Source organism: Phocoena phocoena, chromosome 15 (genome assembly GCF_963924675.1).
Source record: "Phocoena phocoena chromosome 15, mPhoPho1.1, whole genome shotgun sequence".
In the NCBI taxonomy this organism is placed as follows: Eukaryota; Metazoa; Chordata; class Mammalia; order Artiodactyla; family Phocoenidae; genus Phocoena; species Phocoena phocoena.
Genome location: NC_089233.1, coordinates 58463140 through 58482645, shown reverse-complemented (window position 1 = coordinate 58482645; position 19506 = coordinate 58463140). Strand labels below are relative to the sequence as shown.

At 41.1% G+C, this 19506-nt stretch overlaps 1 protein-coding gene across 8 annotated transcripts in view; it reads left to right on the top strand.

Moving 5' to 3' along the window:
- PTPRA (protein tyrosine phosphatase receptor type A) overlaps positions 1 to 19506 on the top strand; it is a 182655-nt gene that overhangs the window by 134108 nt on the left and 29041 nt on the right. For all 8 annotated transcript variants that reach the window (XM_065892204.1, XM_065892202.1, XM_065892210.1 and 5 more), the window contains 4 exons: positions 1078 to 1151; positions 1366 to 1502; positions 14070 to 14160; positions 15657 to 15733. In XM_065892204.1, coding sequence (XP_065748276.1) covers positions 1078 to 1151; positions 1366 to 1502; positions 14070 to 14160; positions 15657 to 15733 — 379 coding nt within the window. The remainder of the gene's footprint in view (positions 1 to 1077; positions 1152 to 1365; positions 1503 to 14069; positions 14161 to 15656; positions 15734 to 19506) is intronic.

Here is a 19506-nt window from a genome sequence, read left to right as displayed (position 1 = left end):
GGAATGACTCATGGTAGCACTCCTAAGATTAAAATTCTGCTTAGAAATGTTTTAAAGTTTTACATAGTCTTCCTTAACACCTAGCCCCTCCCCTTTGCTTCCATCTGTCCCAAGTCCAGTCCCTCAACTCCAGTTCACCCTAAAATCCAGGACAGTGGTTTAGAGGTTGAGGGAAGAAGCCACAGTCTGTTGTTACTAATAGGCATTTTAAGATCTTCAGATTTAGCCCTATTGAAACAACCCCTGAAAGCACCCCAGTGAAGATGATGTGCTCAGTAAAGGTCTACTTTATTTCTAGTTGGGGCTTTGTCCCCAAACCCTTCTAGGGCCCCTGACTCTGGCATGCTGAACTGAACCATGTGAGCTACAGAGTTTCTCTTTCTGACTTTTCTTCCAGGGTCTTGTAGGTATTACTCTTCAAACAGGTACCAAAGCCAGGAAGGGAAACCTAAGGGAGGGAAAAAGAAGGTGATTTGTTCTCCTCCTGCTGAAGTCTCCACCCTGACTAATTGGGTTTAACTCTACCCTTATTTTTGGCTTAAGCTACTCTGGGCTCCCTCTCTTCTTCTGCAGGGATAAAGAGAGGGAAACCTTGTACACCCCTACAGTTTGTCGTGTGTCTCCACCTTTCTGCAGGAGACTTGTGGCCAGACCTGTGCCAACCCCGTCTGAAGCTCTGGGCTTCTCCCTGGTTACACCAGGGAAGTACCAGGATTTTTGTTTGATACTCTTATCACCCCCCACTGTATTCTACCCACACATCCTACTTCCACCTGGTGTGGCTATGATCTGCAGCGAATCCTGGAACTGGAGCTGCACAGAGGAGCCATTCAAGCCAGAACGTACTGTGCGGTTCTCTGGGTTGGATTCTAGTGTGCTGAGGGTGAGCAAGAGCACAATGAGATGCTCAGTCACCACTGGAGCGGCTTCCGTGTGTGCAGAACCTGTCTCTAAAAGAGCCTGTTTTTTGGTAAAGGATATTTTAAAAGGCTGAATCAGTAAGTGGAGCTACAAAGCCAATGATTGGTCTCTCCTGACTCTGTGCTTAGTGTTTCACTATGAACATTTTCTCATTAGGTTTAAGAAATACAAGCAAGCTGGGAGCCACTCCAATTCGTTCCGCTTATCCAATGGCCGCACTGAGGATGTGGGTAAGACACCCCTAAATTACATGGGGAACCTTCACAGAGAAGGAAAATCAAGAAAATAGGAGTTTCCCCATCCTGAAAGGAAAGGAAAAAAGAGACTTGAAAGCAGCCCTAGTTTTTGGATGCCTGACCAATGAGATAGAACCCCTAATTTAGTCTCCAGAGAAGGGCTGTGTCCCCAGGGCACCTGACCAACCTTCCCCCTTATGCACTGCAGAACCCCAGAGCGTACCACTTCTGGCCAGGTCCCCAAGCACCAACAGGAAGTATCCGCCCCTGCCCGTGGACAAGCTGGAAGAGGAGATTAACCGGAGAATGGCTGATGACAATAAGCTCTTCAGAGAGGAATTCAACGTGAGTTCTTTGCTGAGGCTGGTGTGTCAGCAGGGAGGAAGGCAGACCTAAGGTCAAACCTTTTGAATCATGGGGTAGAAAACAGGTTTCTAATGGGTTAAGAGGTGAGAAATTTTTTACCAGGTTCATCTGACTCCTTTCTATGTGACCATGGTCAGGAAATGCAAAAAGATTTGCCATACCTCCCTCTTCTACCCATCTATCCATTCATTCATCATTGCATCTGTTACTTTTGTTTAATAAATACTTATCAAGCATCTGATATGTGCAAGGTGCCAGGGATTTGCTGGGGAGCAAAAACAGATCTAGTCCCTACACTCAGGGAACTTGCTGTGTAAGTTCAAACAGCAATATAGAACATGAAGAACTGGTGTAGAGGCATAGGAACCTATATTAAGAGGTGGCCTTTTAGAGTCTAGAGCCAGGGGTCACAGGGTATCTTAAGTAGACATTAGGAATAGGTCATTGTGGAAAATGAGGACCATGGCAGACTGCAGAGCGCAGGCCTCATCCTGGGTAGTATTTACATTTGTGTGTTTTATAACTCTCTCAAGGAAGCAGAACATGTTTGTGAATCTACCAGTTGATGATTCCAGTCCACCAGTTCAGAACTTCCTTTAAAAATGATATTTTAATTGAGACCTAATCATAGGCAAGGGCATTGGGGAAAGGGGGATGGGGAACATTCCAGGCACTGGGAATATCAGGAGCAATCTGTCAGTAGTGAGGGTGGGTGAGGGAAGGGCACATTCAAAAAATAATGAAGGACTGGGAGTGGCTGAAGGGCAGAGACTTAAGGGAGTAGTAAGAGATGAAAATGTAGAAGACTGGGCCAGACTGTAGATCTTGTAGAATGTTATGAGAAGTGGGAAGCCACAGACCAACCAGATTTGTAATTTGGAAAAAATGACTCAGACTACTAGTTAGAGAATAGCCCATGGGGAGACCAGGATAGAAGCAGGAAATACAGTTAGGGGCTGCAGCAGTTAAGACCAGAGTCGCTGATAGATTGATGTAAAGTGGTAATGATTAGGGAAAGGGGAATGGATTTGAGGACACAGGAACAGTTCCAGAGTTGGCTAATTCATCAACTTGGGCATTGTTAAACTCTGTCTCCTTCATATCTTTCCACTCAGCCATGTGTCAGTCCTGTCTCTTAGGCTGGCTTTCCTCATGTTGCCAAAATGGCTGCCCAGGGAATTCCCTGGCAGTCCAGTGGTTAGGACTTCGTGCTTTCACTGCTGAGGACCCGGGTTCAATCCCTGGTTGGTGTACTAAGATCCCATAAGCCATGCAGCGTGACCCCCCCAAAAAATAATGGCTGTCCCAGTTCTAGGCACCACATGGGGGTAAACAAGGTCCAGTGGGAAGAGAATGACTGTTTCTTCCTGTATGTCTCCTTTTATTAGTGAGGAAAACTTTCCCAAAAGCTTCTGGAGACTTCCCTGGTCACATATTCCTTCTTAAACTAGTCATAAGCAAGGGAGAAATAGACTTACTGCAACTGGCTGAGACCAATCCAGATTATTCCAGTGTCATGTAGAGGATAGGCGGATAACCCACAGAATGGGAGCTCTAGTAGCAAGGAGGAATGTTTATTGAGTGGGTGGGTTACCACTCATATCTGCTCCACCTCTGAAGGGCTTGGGGGAGTGGAGAGTGATGTGGTCAGATTTGTACTCTGAGAAAATCACTAGCTACAATGTGGAGAATAGATGGGAGGGAAGCAAGAGGTGAAGCAGAAGACCATTTACCAGGCAAGAGTTAAGGTAATAACTTGGACCCTTTTTTCTGGCTGTTAGAAAAAAAACACATTTAATGCTCATTATTGATTATGAACATTCACCTCATCCCACAGGATAGCACCTCAGCCTCAACACTATAGCTAGGTCTCCAGTAGGCACTCTGCTGTTTTTTAAATATGATGCAAGCTACTTCTGGGTGATGGGTATGTGACCTGGTGGCTGTACTTTTTTCTGTGAAATGAGTTCTTTGTTTAGAGGTGATTCCCTGAGATCCCATGATAAGGCATTCCAGTGAATACCTGGATAGAGGTGGTGTTCCTAAGAGGCATGGTAGGCAAATTCAGATAGGTATTGTGACAGTCAATTGCCGTGGTATCATGGCCACTATGTTCATGGGCTCATTGGGCCAGCACTGGGGTGGTGAGGGAAAGGGCCGACCAACATCTCCTGGGTTCTTGCAGTGAGTGCCATTCAGTGAGCATACACATGGAGCATAAATATTTTCTGTCTTTTTTGTCCCGGTTATCTACTACCCAGGGATCAGCTTAGATCCTGACATCCAGTGAAGTGGATGGTGTGATACCTTGCTTGAAGTTATGGTCACTGGACGGATTTCTCTTTTATACTCATTCAGAGCCATACCTTAAGTAGATTATCCCATAGCAATCTGCTTCCAGAATAGGCTAGCATGTCTCACAGAGCCATTTGTACACTAGGCTGGACTTTTTTCTCCTTTAGTCAACTGTTAATATCATCAGGAGATTAGAGGAATGTATTGAAGGAGTGGGTGTGTGGCACGCGTTCTGTACACATCAGTTTCAGCTGAATTCTGGACATGTCCCAATTTATAGCTTATTGAATCACATAATACTTAGTTTATGATGGGTAGTTGACGTCATATGGATATCTAGTGTCCCATGGTCAGGCTTACAGTCTCTACCAGACCCCAGTGCTAAGCTAGGATCATAATCTTGCTGACAGGATCATGGTCTTGTCCCCAAATCCTAAGGTTTTTCATCATGATTCTCCTGCTCAGCCTGAACTACAGACACTTAGGGCCCCGTAGAATCTACCAGAGCTAATTTCTCTATGGCCTGGATCAGCTAGAGAGCCGTCTCTTTTCAGATCACTCAATAAATGAGTCAGAATAGGACACCAGCATGTGGTATACGCATGCTGTCTCCAAAATCCATAATGGCCCAGCAAGCATCACTCCTCCTCTTTGAAGTGGGCGGTGGGGAGGGCGTGGGGGCAAGGAGTGGCAACTTACCCTTTACGTTGGAGGGGATATCCTGACATGCTGCTGGCTTTTGACTTTCAGAAAACTTGGCCAAGGTGGCAGGCCACTATATAGTTGTGTGGGTGATGTCCTGTGAAACAGTGAGACAAAATCCCAGTGAACCAGTTCACAGCAGAGAGAGGTCAAGATGATTTATCACTGAAGCTGCTCCTGCCATGAGAAAGGGAAACTGCTTCATGTAGTCCTTGTGCATCATAAAGGAAAAAATAAGTGTACTTGCCTCATTAATAGCGAAATTCCAGGTACCACGGGTTATCTTAATCTGTAGGAAATATAACATCTGGAAAAGCAACTGCAAATCTGCAGCTCCACATGGTTCATGTATGACATTATACTGACATTCTTAAAAACTGTCAGCTTATCTGTTTGGTAACTTGCATGGAGAGTAATAGGAAGCATCAGAATAGCTAATATTAGTAGTTATTGAGCACTTGCTTCATGCCATCACTAAACTCACACATCTAAATGGATTATCTCATCATTATCCCACAACTTTTTAAGTTTCCTGTAGCACTTAGGAGCTCTGTGACTCATCTAGGGACCTAGCCTTTTGGTAAAGGGAGATGACTGCTCCAGCAGCTTGCATTTGCTCTAGCTACTGGAATGGTACCTATCCAAAGGGTTAGGGGACCAGTGTGGTTATTCCTGCTCCTTGCTGTAGAATTCCATTCCAGCCATACATTGGGAAAATAGGTAGCTCCTAACATGAGACTACTTCAAGCCAAAAATCCTTCCATCTCCTGGGCTACAAAGGCTCCATTCAAACTAGCATGAAATTATAGCATTCTGGGTTCCCAGGAATTAGTTATCTGAAGGCCAGAACCCAGTAGACCCCAAAAGATGTATTTGCCTTTACCCAGTGATTACCATGGTAAATGCCTGCAGATTCTTAAGGCAAGACGAGGAGGAAGGTTCATGGTATAGGAGTGTTGATGTGCTGTGGCAGGGTTCTTTCTTACATGTGCCCATCATTGAAGGGTTCTAGGTCTGTGAACTGACTCAGGCCTGAGAGTTGGATGAGAAGGAGCCCTTCTCTAGCATGAGAGTCTAGTCAGGCCCCCTCAACTGACCTGAGCTGGCTGCCTCCCATTTCCATTGTTGGGAGCTTCACAACAAATTATCCACCTCAGAGAAGTCTGAGCCCTGGTGAACTGTGGCCTCTGAGGCTTTTTTCTTCCCACTAAGATCAAGAATCCCTTTTTGAAGTCAGTTCCTTCTTCTAAAAGATGCAGGTGCTTTCCTCACCCATGTACACCCTCTAGTGAGGCATGCATCAAGGACATGATGAAGGTGTCAGTGAGAAGGTTGAGGCTGTTGGATCCCCTGTAACACTGATTTCCTCTACTTTGTGCCAAGGGCTTTCTGGCTTTTCTTTGTTACCTAGCTGAACCCAACATTCCGTCCAGGTTCCTACTGGCCACCCCACCCCACCCCACCATTAGAACCGTGGCCAGTTTCCTGAGCGGTTACACTAACTGCAGAAGTTCAGATAACCGTAGCATAACTAGAAATCTAGCCGTATTCAAAAATTAGAATTAGACCCCTCCTTGGTCTAACATCCTCAGAATGTATATCAACAACTATTCCTATGGTTTTTGGTGATCCAACTCAGTGAATTCCTGCAGTTTCTTCTGGGTGTTAGTTCTTTGCTTTTCTACCTTCTTTATGTATTTTACCCTCCAGATCGCGTTATGCTTGCATCCTGATTATCCATGAGCAATGAGAGCTGGGTTGTGGGGCAGTTTTCATCATGAAAGCAGGATGCAGTAGAGAGCACAATAGAGATTTTTAGAAGTTGGCTTTCCCCAACTCCTCTGTTTCCTTTCTGCATCATTTCAATTATCTCACTTTAAAGCCGTGTCTTTCACATGACCAGCCAAGGAAAGATGTGAATTCCATTGGCATTAACATTTAACAACCAGCAAAATTCTGAAACTTTAACTTTTGTTTCAGCAAAATACATATAGCACAGTCATAGAAGGGCCCTGAATTTTGTGCTGTATTTGGAGATAAGTATTTGATTTTGGAGCTGGGCTTTTTCTTGTTTTACTATCTAAAATTGTCAGAAATAATCCTATTCCTTGGTTTCAGCATTTCTCATGTCCTTTTAATTGGCACTCCCCCTCCCCCAACTCCTTTAAAATCAGCTAGAGCATATCCCAGGTGATTGCAAGCCAATATGAAGTAACTGTTTTACAGTTGTGAGGTATGAGTGGCTTGCCCTTTCCCATAATGCAAGTTGGTTGACAGTTCTTTTCCCTTCATCTGAACTCGGTAATCAGGTTCACATCACCCGTATTTTCCCCATCAGTATCTCACCTACAACCCCACTCTCTGTTACTAACTGCTAAGTGAGTTAAGGTCTTTTACTTAAAAACAAGAGAAGTCAACTCAAGCAAAGAAGTGGGGAAGCTGGCAGAATCAAAAGATGAGATAGACTACCAGCCTTTGGACAGAGCAGGTCCTATTCTGGTGGGTCTGGGCCCTCTAGGGAAGCCTCTGCTTCTTCCTGGGTTTCAAAATCCTGGAAAAGAGAATCTAGTTGATAACAAATGTAGGTCAGGTGTGACTGTGCTTGCATCGGTCAGCCCTGGCAGGAAAGAGGAGAGTTAACACATAGGACAAACACACTAATTTGTGTCCGCTATCATAGAATAATATTCTTGTAATCATGGGGTGAGGAAGGCCTTTCTAAGCAAAACACAAGATTCAGAAGCTAGAATAGAATAGATTGAAAGATAATAAATATATTAAGATGTTAAGCATCTCTGAAAAATAACACCATAAGGAAGTGGCCAACTGGGAGAAACTATTTGCCACAGGTAGACAGAGAATTTTCCATAATATATAGAGCTTCTCCAAACCTGTGAGAAAAAAGTAAACATTGCAGGATAAAAATTGGCAGTTCAGAGGTGAAAAACAAATGGTCTATAATCATAGGAAAAGAAGCTCAACTATATTTAGTAATCCAGATATCCAGATTAAAACTAACCATTATTTTGGGCCTGTTAGATTTGAAAATTTTATAAGATTGATATCAAGTATGGGCAGGGGTAGGGGGATAAAGAAACTCTTACACACAGGTAGGGGAAGTTTAAATTGATACAGCATTGGAAGGATGATTTGGCAGTATCAACCAAATTTTAAATGCTTATGCTATCTGACCTAACTTATGGGACTCTATCAGAAAACAAAATATATATTTGTACAAGGATGTTCATTGTAGCATTACTTATAATAGCAAAGAAAATAAAGTGGAAAATATTTATCTATCAAATAGCAGAATGGCTAAATAATTTCTTGCATCTATTATGAAATTCTGTACTGTCATTAAAATAAATATGTTAACATAGAAAAATATGGGAAAAAACATATTCCAAGGGACTTTACATGGTATAATCCCCTTTTTAAAAAAAAATCTATATATGTCTGCATTTGAGTGTGTTAATGCCTTTTTTTTTTTTTTTTTTAAGTCTGGAGGAATACTGTGAACTGAGCAGTGGTTGCCTACAAGGACGGGTAGAAGACAGGAGAGACATGATAGGGAACTTCCACTTTCTACTGAATTATTTGACTTTCTTTTACAACAAGCATATTTTTAAATAACATTTTTAAAAGCAGACATTAAAACCTTAAAAGGAGCTTCCCTGGTGGTCCAGTGGTTAACACTCCGTGCTTCCACTGCAGGGGGTGCAGGTTTGATCCCTGTTTGGGGAGCTGAGATCTGCGTGCCTTGCAGTGCAGCCAAAAAGAAGAAGAGGAAAAAACTTTCAAAAGTTTTTTTAATATAGTAAACAAAGCTATTCAAGCTTATTAGCTTTAGCATAGTATCCATTATGCTTTAATGTATAGATGGCATATAGAATAGAGTTGGTGTCCCCAGCTTGAACTGTGCCAAGAGTCTTGTGGTCAGGTCTCTGTGAAAAGGAATATCATTAAATGGGAAGTTGTTTTGGAGGAAAAACTGGACCGTGGGGGTGAACAGCTGAAGAAACAACAAGCATAGGAAATGACAGCTGTTTTCGGATATCTGACAGACTAAATGGGGAGTGTGTAACATTTCTGTGAAACCCCACTGTGGTTGAAAGTTGTGGGTAATGGAACTTTTGTCCTAAAGTTATAAGCTGGAACATTTTACTGACCAGCATTTGTCTCAGAAGGAAGCACTGAAGTTGTTTAAAAGAAACACTTTGAAAAGCCACTTATTGAGGTCCCTAAAACATGTTTAAGGTTTAATAAATAAATAAATAGACTTTAGTTAGCTCCTGAGATGAAGGGGATAGGAGACAGCTAGGGAAAGAACTAGAGGCTATGAGGTGGTCACAATCTGTGAATTGTGAAATGTGAAACCCCCCAACCCACGCAGGACCCTGCATCTTTAGTAGAGAGAGCTTAATTCTTGGATTGCCAGGTAAAGAGACATTTATGTGTAATTTGGTGACAGAACTGTGTGGCATCTGAGTGAATCAGAGGCAGAATAGTCTCTGCATTGATGAGTTGTCTCCAAATAAATGTATCAGAGCCAAAGGCCTATAGGAATTATCAGTACCTATGTCAAGGGCCTTAGAATTCAACAGTCCAGGGAATTGGGAGTTCAGGATTTCCAAGGGGCAGAGAAGGTACCAGCTGACCTCCTGGGTTTTACACTAGTCAGTACAAGGGGAAAGCAAATTGTGTATCTGGGTGTTAAGTCCTTCTAAACAGAGCTGTTCCAAGATCAGGGGAACTGCCTTGGAAAGTAGTAGTCTCCCCATCACAGCAGAGTGTTCAGGCACTGGTGACTGTGGCCAAAGTATTTGGAAGGGGATTCAAACTTTAAAGTGAATGAGATTCAGTACTATACTGGAGACGTTAACACAGTAAGGCAAGAAAAGAAACGAAAGGTATTACGGATTGGAAAGGAAGAGACAAAAATCAGTTTTTTTCACAGAGGAGATTATTGTCCCAGAGAAATCCAAAGACTCATCAGATAAATTATTAGAATTCATGTTATTTTAACAGAGTTGATAGATACAAAAACAGCATAAAAATGAATGCATTTCTGTTTATAAGCCACAATCAGAAAATCTAATAATTTTTAAAAGATGCCATTTACAATAGCATCCAAAATGTGAAGTACCTAGGAATAAATTTAGTAAAATATTTACAAAATCTTTGGAGAAAATTATAAAAATGTTTGAAGACATTAAAGAAAAAAACCTAAATTAGTGAAAGAAATAAGATCAATGGATTAGAAGGCTCAGTATTGTAAAGTTGTCAATTCTCCCCAAACTGATATATAGATTCAATGCAATTCCAATAAAAATCCCAACAGGTTTTTTGTGGAACTTGACAAGCTGATTCTAAAATTAATATGGAAGAGAAAAGATTCAAGAATAGCCAAGACATTCCTGAAGAAGAAGAACAAGGTGAGGAGACCCGCCTTACCAGTATAAAGAGTCATTATAAAGTTTAGTAATTAAGACAGTTTTGTATTGGCACTGGAATAGATTGACCAGCGGAATAAAATAGAGAACCCAGAAGCAGATTCATATGTAAAGGGAAACCTATTTGTGACAAATGCTGTTGTAGTTTTGCTGGGGTAGAGGATGGTCTTTACAATAAATAGAGCTCAGACAATTGGGTAACCCCATGGGAATAAATGAAATTGAATTCCTGTCTCATACCAAAAATCAGTCCCAGTTGATGTAAACACTGAAATTTAAAGGAAAAAATGTAGAGACAATAATGTAGGAAAATATACTATGATCTCACATAAGAAGGTGTTCTTAAGACTTAAAATGTTTATAAAGGGAAAGATTGATCAACTTGACTACATTAAAATGCAAAACTTCTGTTCATAAATAAATACTATAAAGAAAATGAAGGGGCAGGCCACAAACTTGGTAAAAAATACTTGTAACACTTATAACTGATAAAGAATGAGTTTCCAGAACACATAAAGAACTTCTACAAAGTAGTAAGAAGATAAATAATCCAGTAGAAAGATGGGGAAACACTCAACTAGGTTCTTCACAGAAGAGGAGAAACCCTGTTGACCAGTAAACTATGAAATGATGGTGAACCTCATTAATAATCAGAGAAATATAAATTAAACCTACATTTGATACATTTAAAGTCTGACCGTAGCAAGTGTTGACAAGGATACGGAATAACTGGAATACTTTACATTGCTGGTGGGAGTGTAAATTGGTACAGCTACTATGAAAAACAATTTGGCCTCATCTGGTAAGGTTAAAGATAGTCATACCTGAAACTCTTGCAAATGTGCATGAGGAAACACATACAGTTAGTGCTCAAAGCAGGATGGTTAACTGTAAACAACCCAAATATTCACCAGTAGTAGAATGGATAAATAAATGTTGGTATGGTCTAAAAATGGAGGACTACAAAGTAGTTAAAATGAAAGAACTTTGGCTACATGGAACAACCTGAGTGGAATCTTCAGAACATAATGTTGGGCAAAAAAAGCAAGTCACCATTTATCATTGCATTTTTATCAAAAAATAGACTGAACAATAAAAAAATATATTTTTAAGGATACAGAATATATGGATACAAATAAAGCAAGGGGATAATAAATACAAAATTCCAAGTTTACTTGTGAGAGGAGAAGGAAAAGGACATGATGAGGAAGGGTCCAAAGAGAACTTATAAGTTAAATTGGGTGGTGGATATACTTTTTAAAAAAATAATTGTAAAAATTGAAAAAAAAATTTTTTTAACTGACACTTTTTAAAAAATGACAGCCTTGCTTCCAGTAAAGGCCTGAGCAAGGGATGAAGTGGTCTTTGATGCCACCTACTGTTTGTGGAGAATTTAACATCTTAGAGCCTTCTGGTTCAGCTGCTTCTGCCCAGCTCTCGAGGCTGGGATTTTCAGAGTAGAAGCTAAAAGTAGGATTCCCCTTGTTTTCATCCTTGACCTAAGCTCTTTAATCTGATATTTTACATCTAGTACAGTGTTCTCTAAAGCAAATCTTTTATTTTCTCTTGTCAAACAGTGACTCCTGTTTCTTCCTAACTTTCCTTTTAGGAGCCTCAGCCTACCTGGAGACCTAATTTTTCTTCATCATGACTGGGGGAGCTAGGGGTGCTGACAGGATTTTGAGATGTGGTCATTGTCATTACTGACCCTGAGGACTATTTTCAAGAATCTTGTTATCACTACATCTGTTCTACATCATTTTAGACAAGGGATGTACAGGAAAAGTAATGCCTCAGGATTAGTCTTGAGGGCTTTTAAAAACTTGTGTCTCATCCTGCCCTGCATCAAGGTGGAAATCTAGCCTATCTGGGTGAAGAGAAGGCAAACTGTGGGTGAACTGGGAAATTCCAATCTTCTGGTCCAGGAAACTCCTTTTTCCCCTTTATGTATTGACAGCAGTGGGTCTAAAGAAATTGGCTTTCTTAGTAAAATAACAGGCAGAACCTCCAGGGTTTTAACTCTGAAAAGAAAATCTCTTGAATAAGTGAAGGTAGATGGACTATGAGACCTTGACTCCGGTTATCTTGGGATATTTCACTTTAATTTCTCCGACCACTATCTTGCTGGTTCCTAGGAAGTATATTTGCTCCTTCTTAAAACTCTTGTTTCTTTCTGGCGAAATTGGTTCCTTTTAGGCTGGCATTTCCTTTACTTAATCTTTTTTATTATTTTTATCCAAGCTAGAAACCTGAGAGTCATCCTTCATTCCTGTCTCTTTCTCTCCCCAACTTTTGTCCATTCCATCTCTAAATCTAGTCATTCTGACTTCATAATATATCTCGAAGGCATCTATTTCCTTGTACCATCATCTTTCCACATTCTGTACTTGCTTTCCTCCCAGCCCATTTTCCATGTAGCAGCCAGAGTGATTCTTTAACAGGTAAAGTGGATTGCAGCTTATAAAAACCTTGAATGGTTTCCTCGTGCACTTAAAGTAAAATTCAAACTTCCTATTCAAGGACCTATGTAGAAATATGTGATCAACCTTGTCAAAAAACTCATCTCCTCCCACTTCCTCTTGCCATCTCCACCAGCAACATTTTATACATAACACCCTCACTGACACTTTATTTCCTCACACAAACCAAGCCTTCTCCTGCCTCTGGGTCATCATACATGCTGTTCTTTGCCTGGAATACTCTTTTCCATACTCATCCTTCCTCATAGAGACCTACCCTTAATCTGTATTGGGGTATTCCTTGGGCTTTCTGATACTTTCTCTAATAACCTGTGCTCTCATTGCATTTATCATGGTATGTAATTTTATATTTACTTGTTTTATTTATTTAATATCTGTCTTTCACCCACAAGTTTGCATTGTTCATGAGAGCAAGAACTGTGTATATGATTTGATTCACCACTGTTTGCTCTGTACCTAACTCGGTACCTAATAGGTACACATTATATGTTTGTTGAAGGAATGAATGAAAAGTAATACATGAACCATAATTTACTTAACTGTTCTCCTACTGCTGAATACTAAGGTTGTTTTCAGTTTGGGGTCATTCTAAATAATGATGAAGTAAATAATTTGAACATAGAGATTTTTATTTATTTAGGCTAGAATCCAGATTTGCTAGGTCAAAGGGTATGAATATTTTTAAAGCTTTAAGACATATTTCCAAATCATTTATCAGGAAGGTTGTCTAGGTTGTAATTTTAAACTGTTTCTCTTTTTGCTTTCTTAGTTTTGAATATATAGAACACAGAAGAAAACAGTTCAAATAATAAAGTTTAGCTTCCTACTCCTATAAAACGAATTTATTGAATGCTTATTCTATGCCAAACATGAGATTATCTTATTTACTCCTTATGTAGCAGATATCATTGTCCCAATTTTATGGGAAACTTTGGCCGATTTGCTCAAGTTCATACAATCCAGACTATCTCATGTCAAACCATTTATACTTACCCACATACCTCCCAGTGCTAGCTGATTTACATTTGCTCCAAAACTGCTGCAGATTCAGTGTTACCTCATCCAAGTCCTCTGCTTCCTAACTGCTGCATCCATGTGAATGCCCTCTCACCCACTCACCTGTCCTTGCTTCCTTACCACATGATGCTAGAGGCTGGGCTGCCATACCCCCTTGTCAGGCTCCTAACTCAACTGACCATCCAGACCCCTCCTGTGTGGTTTACTCTGAGATACATCTCCAGCTTTGCATGGTGGTCAGCATGGGGATAAATGGCCCATCCTTTCAGTTATGTCTGCAGTCCCATATACTGGGGTGGTCCATTTTGACCCAGCATTGCAACATGCTCCTAACCACATGGTAATCATATAAAGAGCATGCTGTGCTTATAGCAACAGGAAAGGCATTCTGCCCTCTGGGCATTCAAACTCTAAGGAGCTTAGAAGCTATTTAGAAGAGAGGTGCACTCTCTGTATTAGATGCAAGTATTCACCTGGGCACATCTTTTCCCCCCCAAGAAAAGGTAGAACTTGCTGCCAGGTCAGAGTATGGTGCAGCAGTTTACATGTTTGGTGTTTATCCCTTTTAATAACTTCTGTAATTTCTCTTAACCTTTCAGGCTCTCCCTGCTTGTCCTATCCAGGCCACCTGTGAAGCTGCCTCCAAGGAGGAGAACAAGGAAAAAAATCGATATGTAAACATCTTGCCTTGTGAGTGTTTGTAGGGTTTCTTGGGATGTAACCTGAAACTGCATCTGTAGCCAGATTTTCTGAGGATGGAAAGAATCTTGTAATTGATCATAGGAAGGCTGGTAATAAGAATAGAGTCAAGCTTTTGGACTGTAAGAGCCTTTATGGCTCCCCAGGCAACCCCAGGTGCTCATAAAGTCAATAGGGGTGCTTGACCAGGTTTTTTATGGCAGGCCTAAAGTTTCTGGGAAGTTAAGGAGAGCAGTTTCACTAAGACCAGACAGCAAGTGCATGGTTGTTGTGGGGGTTTTTTGTTGCTCATTGCAAAGAAATTCCAATTCAGAGTTCTCTTTGTAACTCCTTCCCAGAGTTAGCCATTGCTAATCAGTTTATCTATAACCTAACAGACATTTTTCTAGGCTAGTGGTCTCCAGAATGGAATATGCATAATCTAGTGGGATGTGAGAGCAAAATGTTTGAACTTTGCTTTTTTTTTTTTTTTTTTTTTTTTTGCGGTACACGGGCCTCTCACTGTTGTGGCCTCTCCCATTGCGGAGCACAGGCTCCGGACGCGCAGGCCCAGTGGCCATGGCTCACGGGCACAGCCGCTCCGCGGCATGTGGGATCTTCCCGGACCGGGGCACGATCCCGTGTCCCTTGCATCGGCAGGCGGACTCTCAACGACTGCGCCACCAGGGAAGCCCTGCTTTATCTTTTATAATTGCTTTTTTAAAAAACTCATCCTTTAAATAATTCCTGGTGCAATTTTGGGTGCATAATATATTAAAGACCACTGTACTAGGCATTTACAGATACTTATGTCTTATTTGTGTATAAATGCATGTATATATGTTATATATTTTTAGTATAACTGGTATGCTGTATACATTGCTCTGACTTTTTTCTTTTTTTTCCCAATATATATTGGAAAATAAGTCAGATGGAGAAAGATAAATACCATATGATTTCACTCATGTGGAATCTAAAAAAACAAAACAAAACAAACACAAACTCATAGATACAGAGAACAGATTATTGGTTACCAGAGGGGAAGGGGGTTGGAGGTGGGTGAAATGGATTGGTGGGGGGGTCCTACTGTATGGTGATGGATGGTAGCTAGACTTGTGGTGGTGATCACTATAGTTATTACAGATGTTGCACTATAATGCTATATACCTGAAATGACTATAATATAGAGAAATGTATTGGTGTATTGGTATATATATATATACCGATATATGTACTGGTAATTGTCAAGAAACAGAAGTGTTCACTTTCCTTTTTATCAACTGCTTACTATTCCATATTATGGATATATCTTAATTTATTTAACTTAGTCCCCTAATGATGGTTGAGATGTGTCCGAATTTTTGCTGTTATAAATAGTGCTGCAGTGACAACTTTATACTTGTGTGTCTCTCTACACATAGTCATAGATGTCACAACTAGCCTGGTTGCATTGGGACCAGTGAAAAATAAAATTGAATTTAATTGAAAAAAAAATTTTTTTTTTCTAGATGACCATTCTAGAGTCCATCTGACACCAGTTGAAGGAGTTCCAGATTCTGATTACATCAATGCTTCATTCATCAATGTAAGGAACTTGAGCTTTTCTCATTATTTCCTTGATTCCTTCTCAGCTGCATGTTAGAAGGAATATTTGTCATTTCAGTTTTTCCCGGAGGAGTCTGATTTTTTTAAAAGACTGAAAAAATTTTTTTAAAGATCAGACAGTTTAAAATGTATTCTTATGTTTACCTGTCATCATTCCCAAAATTTTCCCATGCAGAAATCTGAACCTAAATGTATACTTTTCTGTAAGAGTCAGTGAATCCTTTATTGAGCTTATTCAGATAACTAAGAACAAAAGCACACCTTGTCCTCCAAACAGGACTAGAATATCTGACTCCGGGTAAGTCTGGTTAGTCATGTCTACTATGAATTGAGAGAAGAGCTGAAACTGAAAGGAGGTTTTTAGGGGTGATTTAGAGAATGTTTATAGAGATGGTGTGCGAGACTTGAGTATGTTTTATAGGCTGACGGGAGGGAACCAGTAAAGAGAGAGTTTGAAAGGAAGAGAGAGCAAGCAAGAGAGCTAGAGAGAGCAAGCCTGACTACTGAAGCATGAAGAGAATACTGATGGAATTTGTACACCCATGATCATAGCAGCATTAATCACAATAGCCAAAAGGTGGCAGCAACCCAGGTTCCATCAGTGGAAGAATGAATAGGTAAAATGTGGCATATACATGCAATGGAATATTATTTAGCCTTAAAAGGGGAAGAAATTCTGACACATGCTACAACATGGATGAATTTCGAAGACATTATGGTAAGTGAAATAAGCCAGTCACAAAACAATAAATATTGTATAATTCCACTTATATGAGGTACCTAGAGTAGTCAAATTCATTAAAACAGAAGGTAGAACGGTGGTTGCCAGGGGCTAGAGGGAGGGAGGAGAAGGGAATTATCATTTAATGGGTACAGAGTTTCAGCTGAGGAAGATGCAGAAGTTTTGGAGATGGATGGTGGTGATGGTTGCCCAACAATGTGAATAAACTTAATGCCACAGACCTGTACACTTAAAAATGGCTGAAATGATCAGTTTTATGTTACGTATATTTTACCACAATTTTTTTTTTTTTTTTTTTTTTTGGCTGCATCGGATCTTAGTTGCGGCACGTGGGAATCTTCGTTATGGTGCGAGGGCTTCTCTCTAGTTGTGGCACACAGGCTTCTCTCTAGTTGTGGTGCGCAGGCTCCAGAGCACATGGGCTCTGTAGTTTGCAGCACGCAGGCTCTCTAGTTGAGGTGTGCGGGCTTAGTTGGCCCACAGCATGTGGGATCTTAGTTCCCCAACCAGGGATCAAACCCACGTCCCCTGCATTGGAAGGCAGATTCTTAACCACTGGACCACCAGGGAAGTCCCTTACCACAATTTTTTTTAAAAGAATACTCATGGAGAGATTAGCGTTGAACATAAGAAAGGATGTTTTTTCCTCTGAGACTGATGGTAAAGGAATATAGAATAGATAGAGGTGGTTTGTAGGTGTGAATAAATCAAGCTGAGGGAACTCATCTGTTTTTTCTAAGAAGTAAAGTCAAGGTTATCTGCTGAAAAGGGAGGATGGGACTGTGACATGAGAGTACTGAAGTCAGTAAGAAAGAATACTGAAAAGGGCATGAAAAAAGCATGTTTAGCTGCACCGAGGAACTACCTAAGATGGAAATCTTTGATTTATAGGGGCCTCAGTTGTGTGATTTTCTCCAGTTGTACCCTAGGATTGGTGATATGCAGAAAACATGTGGTACTCAGACAAAGGGGCTAGGGAAGTCAGTTGTTGCTTCAAGTAGTCAGCCGAGGGCTTCAGGTTCAGTAGAGAAAGGAAGGGATCAAGGACTAGGTCTCAAGAAATTGAAAGAGCAGTCTTGGGATAGGAAAAGGAGAAAGATGGAAGAACAAGAGGCCGTGGCTAAAAAATAGGCTATCAGATGGACTTCAGAAATGGAGTAGTGCAGGCACCCTCACGAGTATGGATTTGCTGAAATTCCTGTATATGTTTCTTAGTGATGGTCATATGTTTATAGTTAGAAGGAAAGGAACCCTGGTAGAAATGATTGGTGTAGTAGATAAGGAAAATGGAAAAAGGCTAGTAACCAGCTAAGAGTCCCAGGATTTAGATCAAAGATTATGATGAAGTGGTTGGGAGGAACAGGTTGAGTTTAACATTATATGGAAGAGTATAACAATATCAGAATGTTTCCATCTGCAGGTAACAGAATACTCAGCTAGAAGTGGTCTACACAGGAACATTGACTTCTCATTTAATCCGAAGGCAGGTGTATAGCAGTTCTGGGGTGGGCTGAGTCTGTGACTCAGTGACATCCTTAAGAAACCAGGTGTTTCCATCTTTCTACTCATATCTTCAGCCTATTGGCATTGTCTCTTGCTCACAGGACGGCTACAGCAGTTCCAAACGTTTCTTATAAACACAACAAACAACATAGAGGAGGAGGAGGTGGAGAATTTCTGCATATGCTTTTCTTTTTTTTTTTTTTTTTTCTGGTACGCGGGCCTCTCACTGCCGTGGCCTCTCTCGTTGCGGAGCACAGGCTCCGGATGCGCAGGCTCAGTGGCCATGGCTCACGGGCGCAGCCGCTCCGCAGCATGTGGGATCTTCCCGAACCGGGGCACGAACCCGCGTCCCCTGCATCAGCAGGTGGACTCTCAACCACTGCGCCACCAGGGAAGCCCTATGCTTTTCTTTTTATTAGGGGCATGACCTTTCTCAGAAGCCTCTCCGGTACAGTGCCCTTCAGAGCCCGCAGGCCAGGATTGGATCACGTGCTTACACCCTCTCTCCAGTTACTGGCTAGGGTGCTGAGAATTATCATGATTTACCCTTCTGGGGCTGAGGAATGATCACCTTCCAAGCCAATGAAAGGTAAATGTCTGAACAAAAGCATGGTTTTGATGGCAAGAAAGAAAGGGAAGGAATAGCTTTTCAGTTAGTGACCAGCCATGTCTGTCACCATAACCAGTTTGGCTCCTTCCCACATTGAAGGTGAAGACAGACAAAAGTAAGTTGGATGTTAAGGCTGGTAAGCAAGTAAGGTGGGTCTATTCATGGTCATGATAAGCAAGGCACTAGAAGGAAACAAGCCTTCTCCTTTGGCCATGCTTAGTTGGAGCTCACAATAGGGCATCCTATAAAGGCTTGATGGTTATTGGAGGTTATTAATAGGTAATATGAAAGTTTAGATGAAGAGGGTTAAATTGGAGGTACTTATGAACTCAGTGAAAATAGAAAAGCAGGAAAAAGCTTATGGTTAACCATTAGTAAGAGTCAGGGATTAAAGAAGATTTAGGTTTATTAAATTCAGTCAACATTTTTTGATCACCTGCTGTGTGGTAAGCACTGGGGGTATGCTCCAAGGTTACAGAGATAAGATATGGTCCCTAGTGTGATCTACCTACAGGTAGATCATAACCTTTAGTGTGCAACATGTGTGAAGGAGGTATTCCCAGAGTCTTTGGGACTTAGAGGAAGAAACATTCAGCCAACCTGATGAGCCAGTAGAGCTGAATATTGAAGGGTAGGTCTGAATTCAAGAGAAGAAAGATGGGCAGAAACTTCAAAGCAAAAAGAGAAGTGTGAGCAAAGTCAGAGACTGGAAACAGTAGTCTTAGTTATAAGATACAAGATGGGAAGTCATGGGAGATGAGGCTTGGGGGATTGGTAGGAACTCGATCTTAGAAGGCATTGAATGTCAAGTGTGTCTGTTGGGGTTCTTGGTTGAAGATGACAAGAGTCCACTTTCTGTCTATTCTTTTCAACAGGAAGGGGTTTATTTATAAGATAG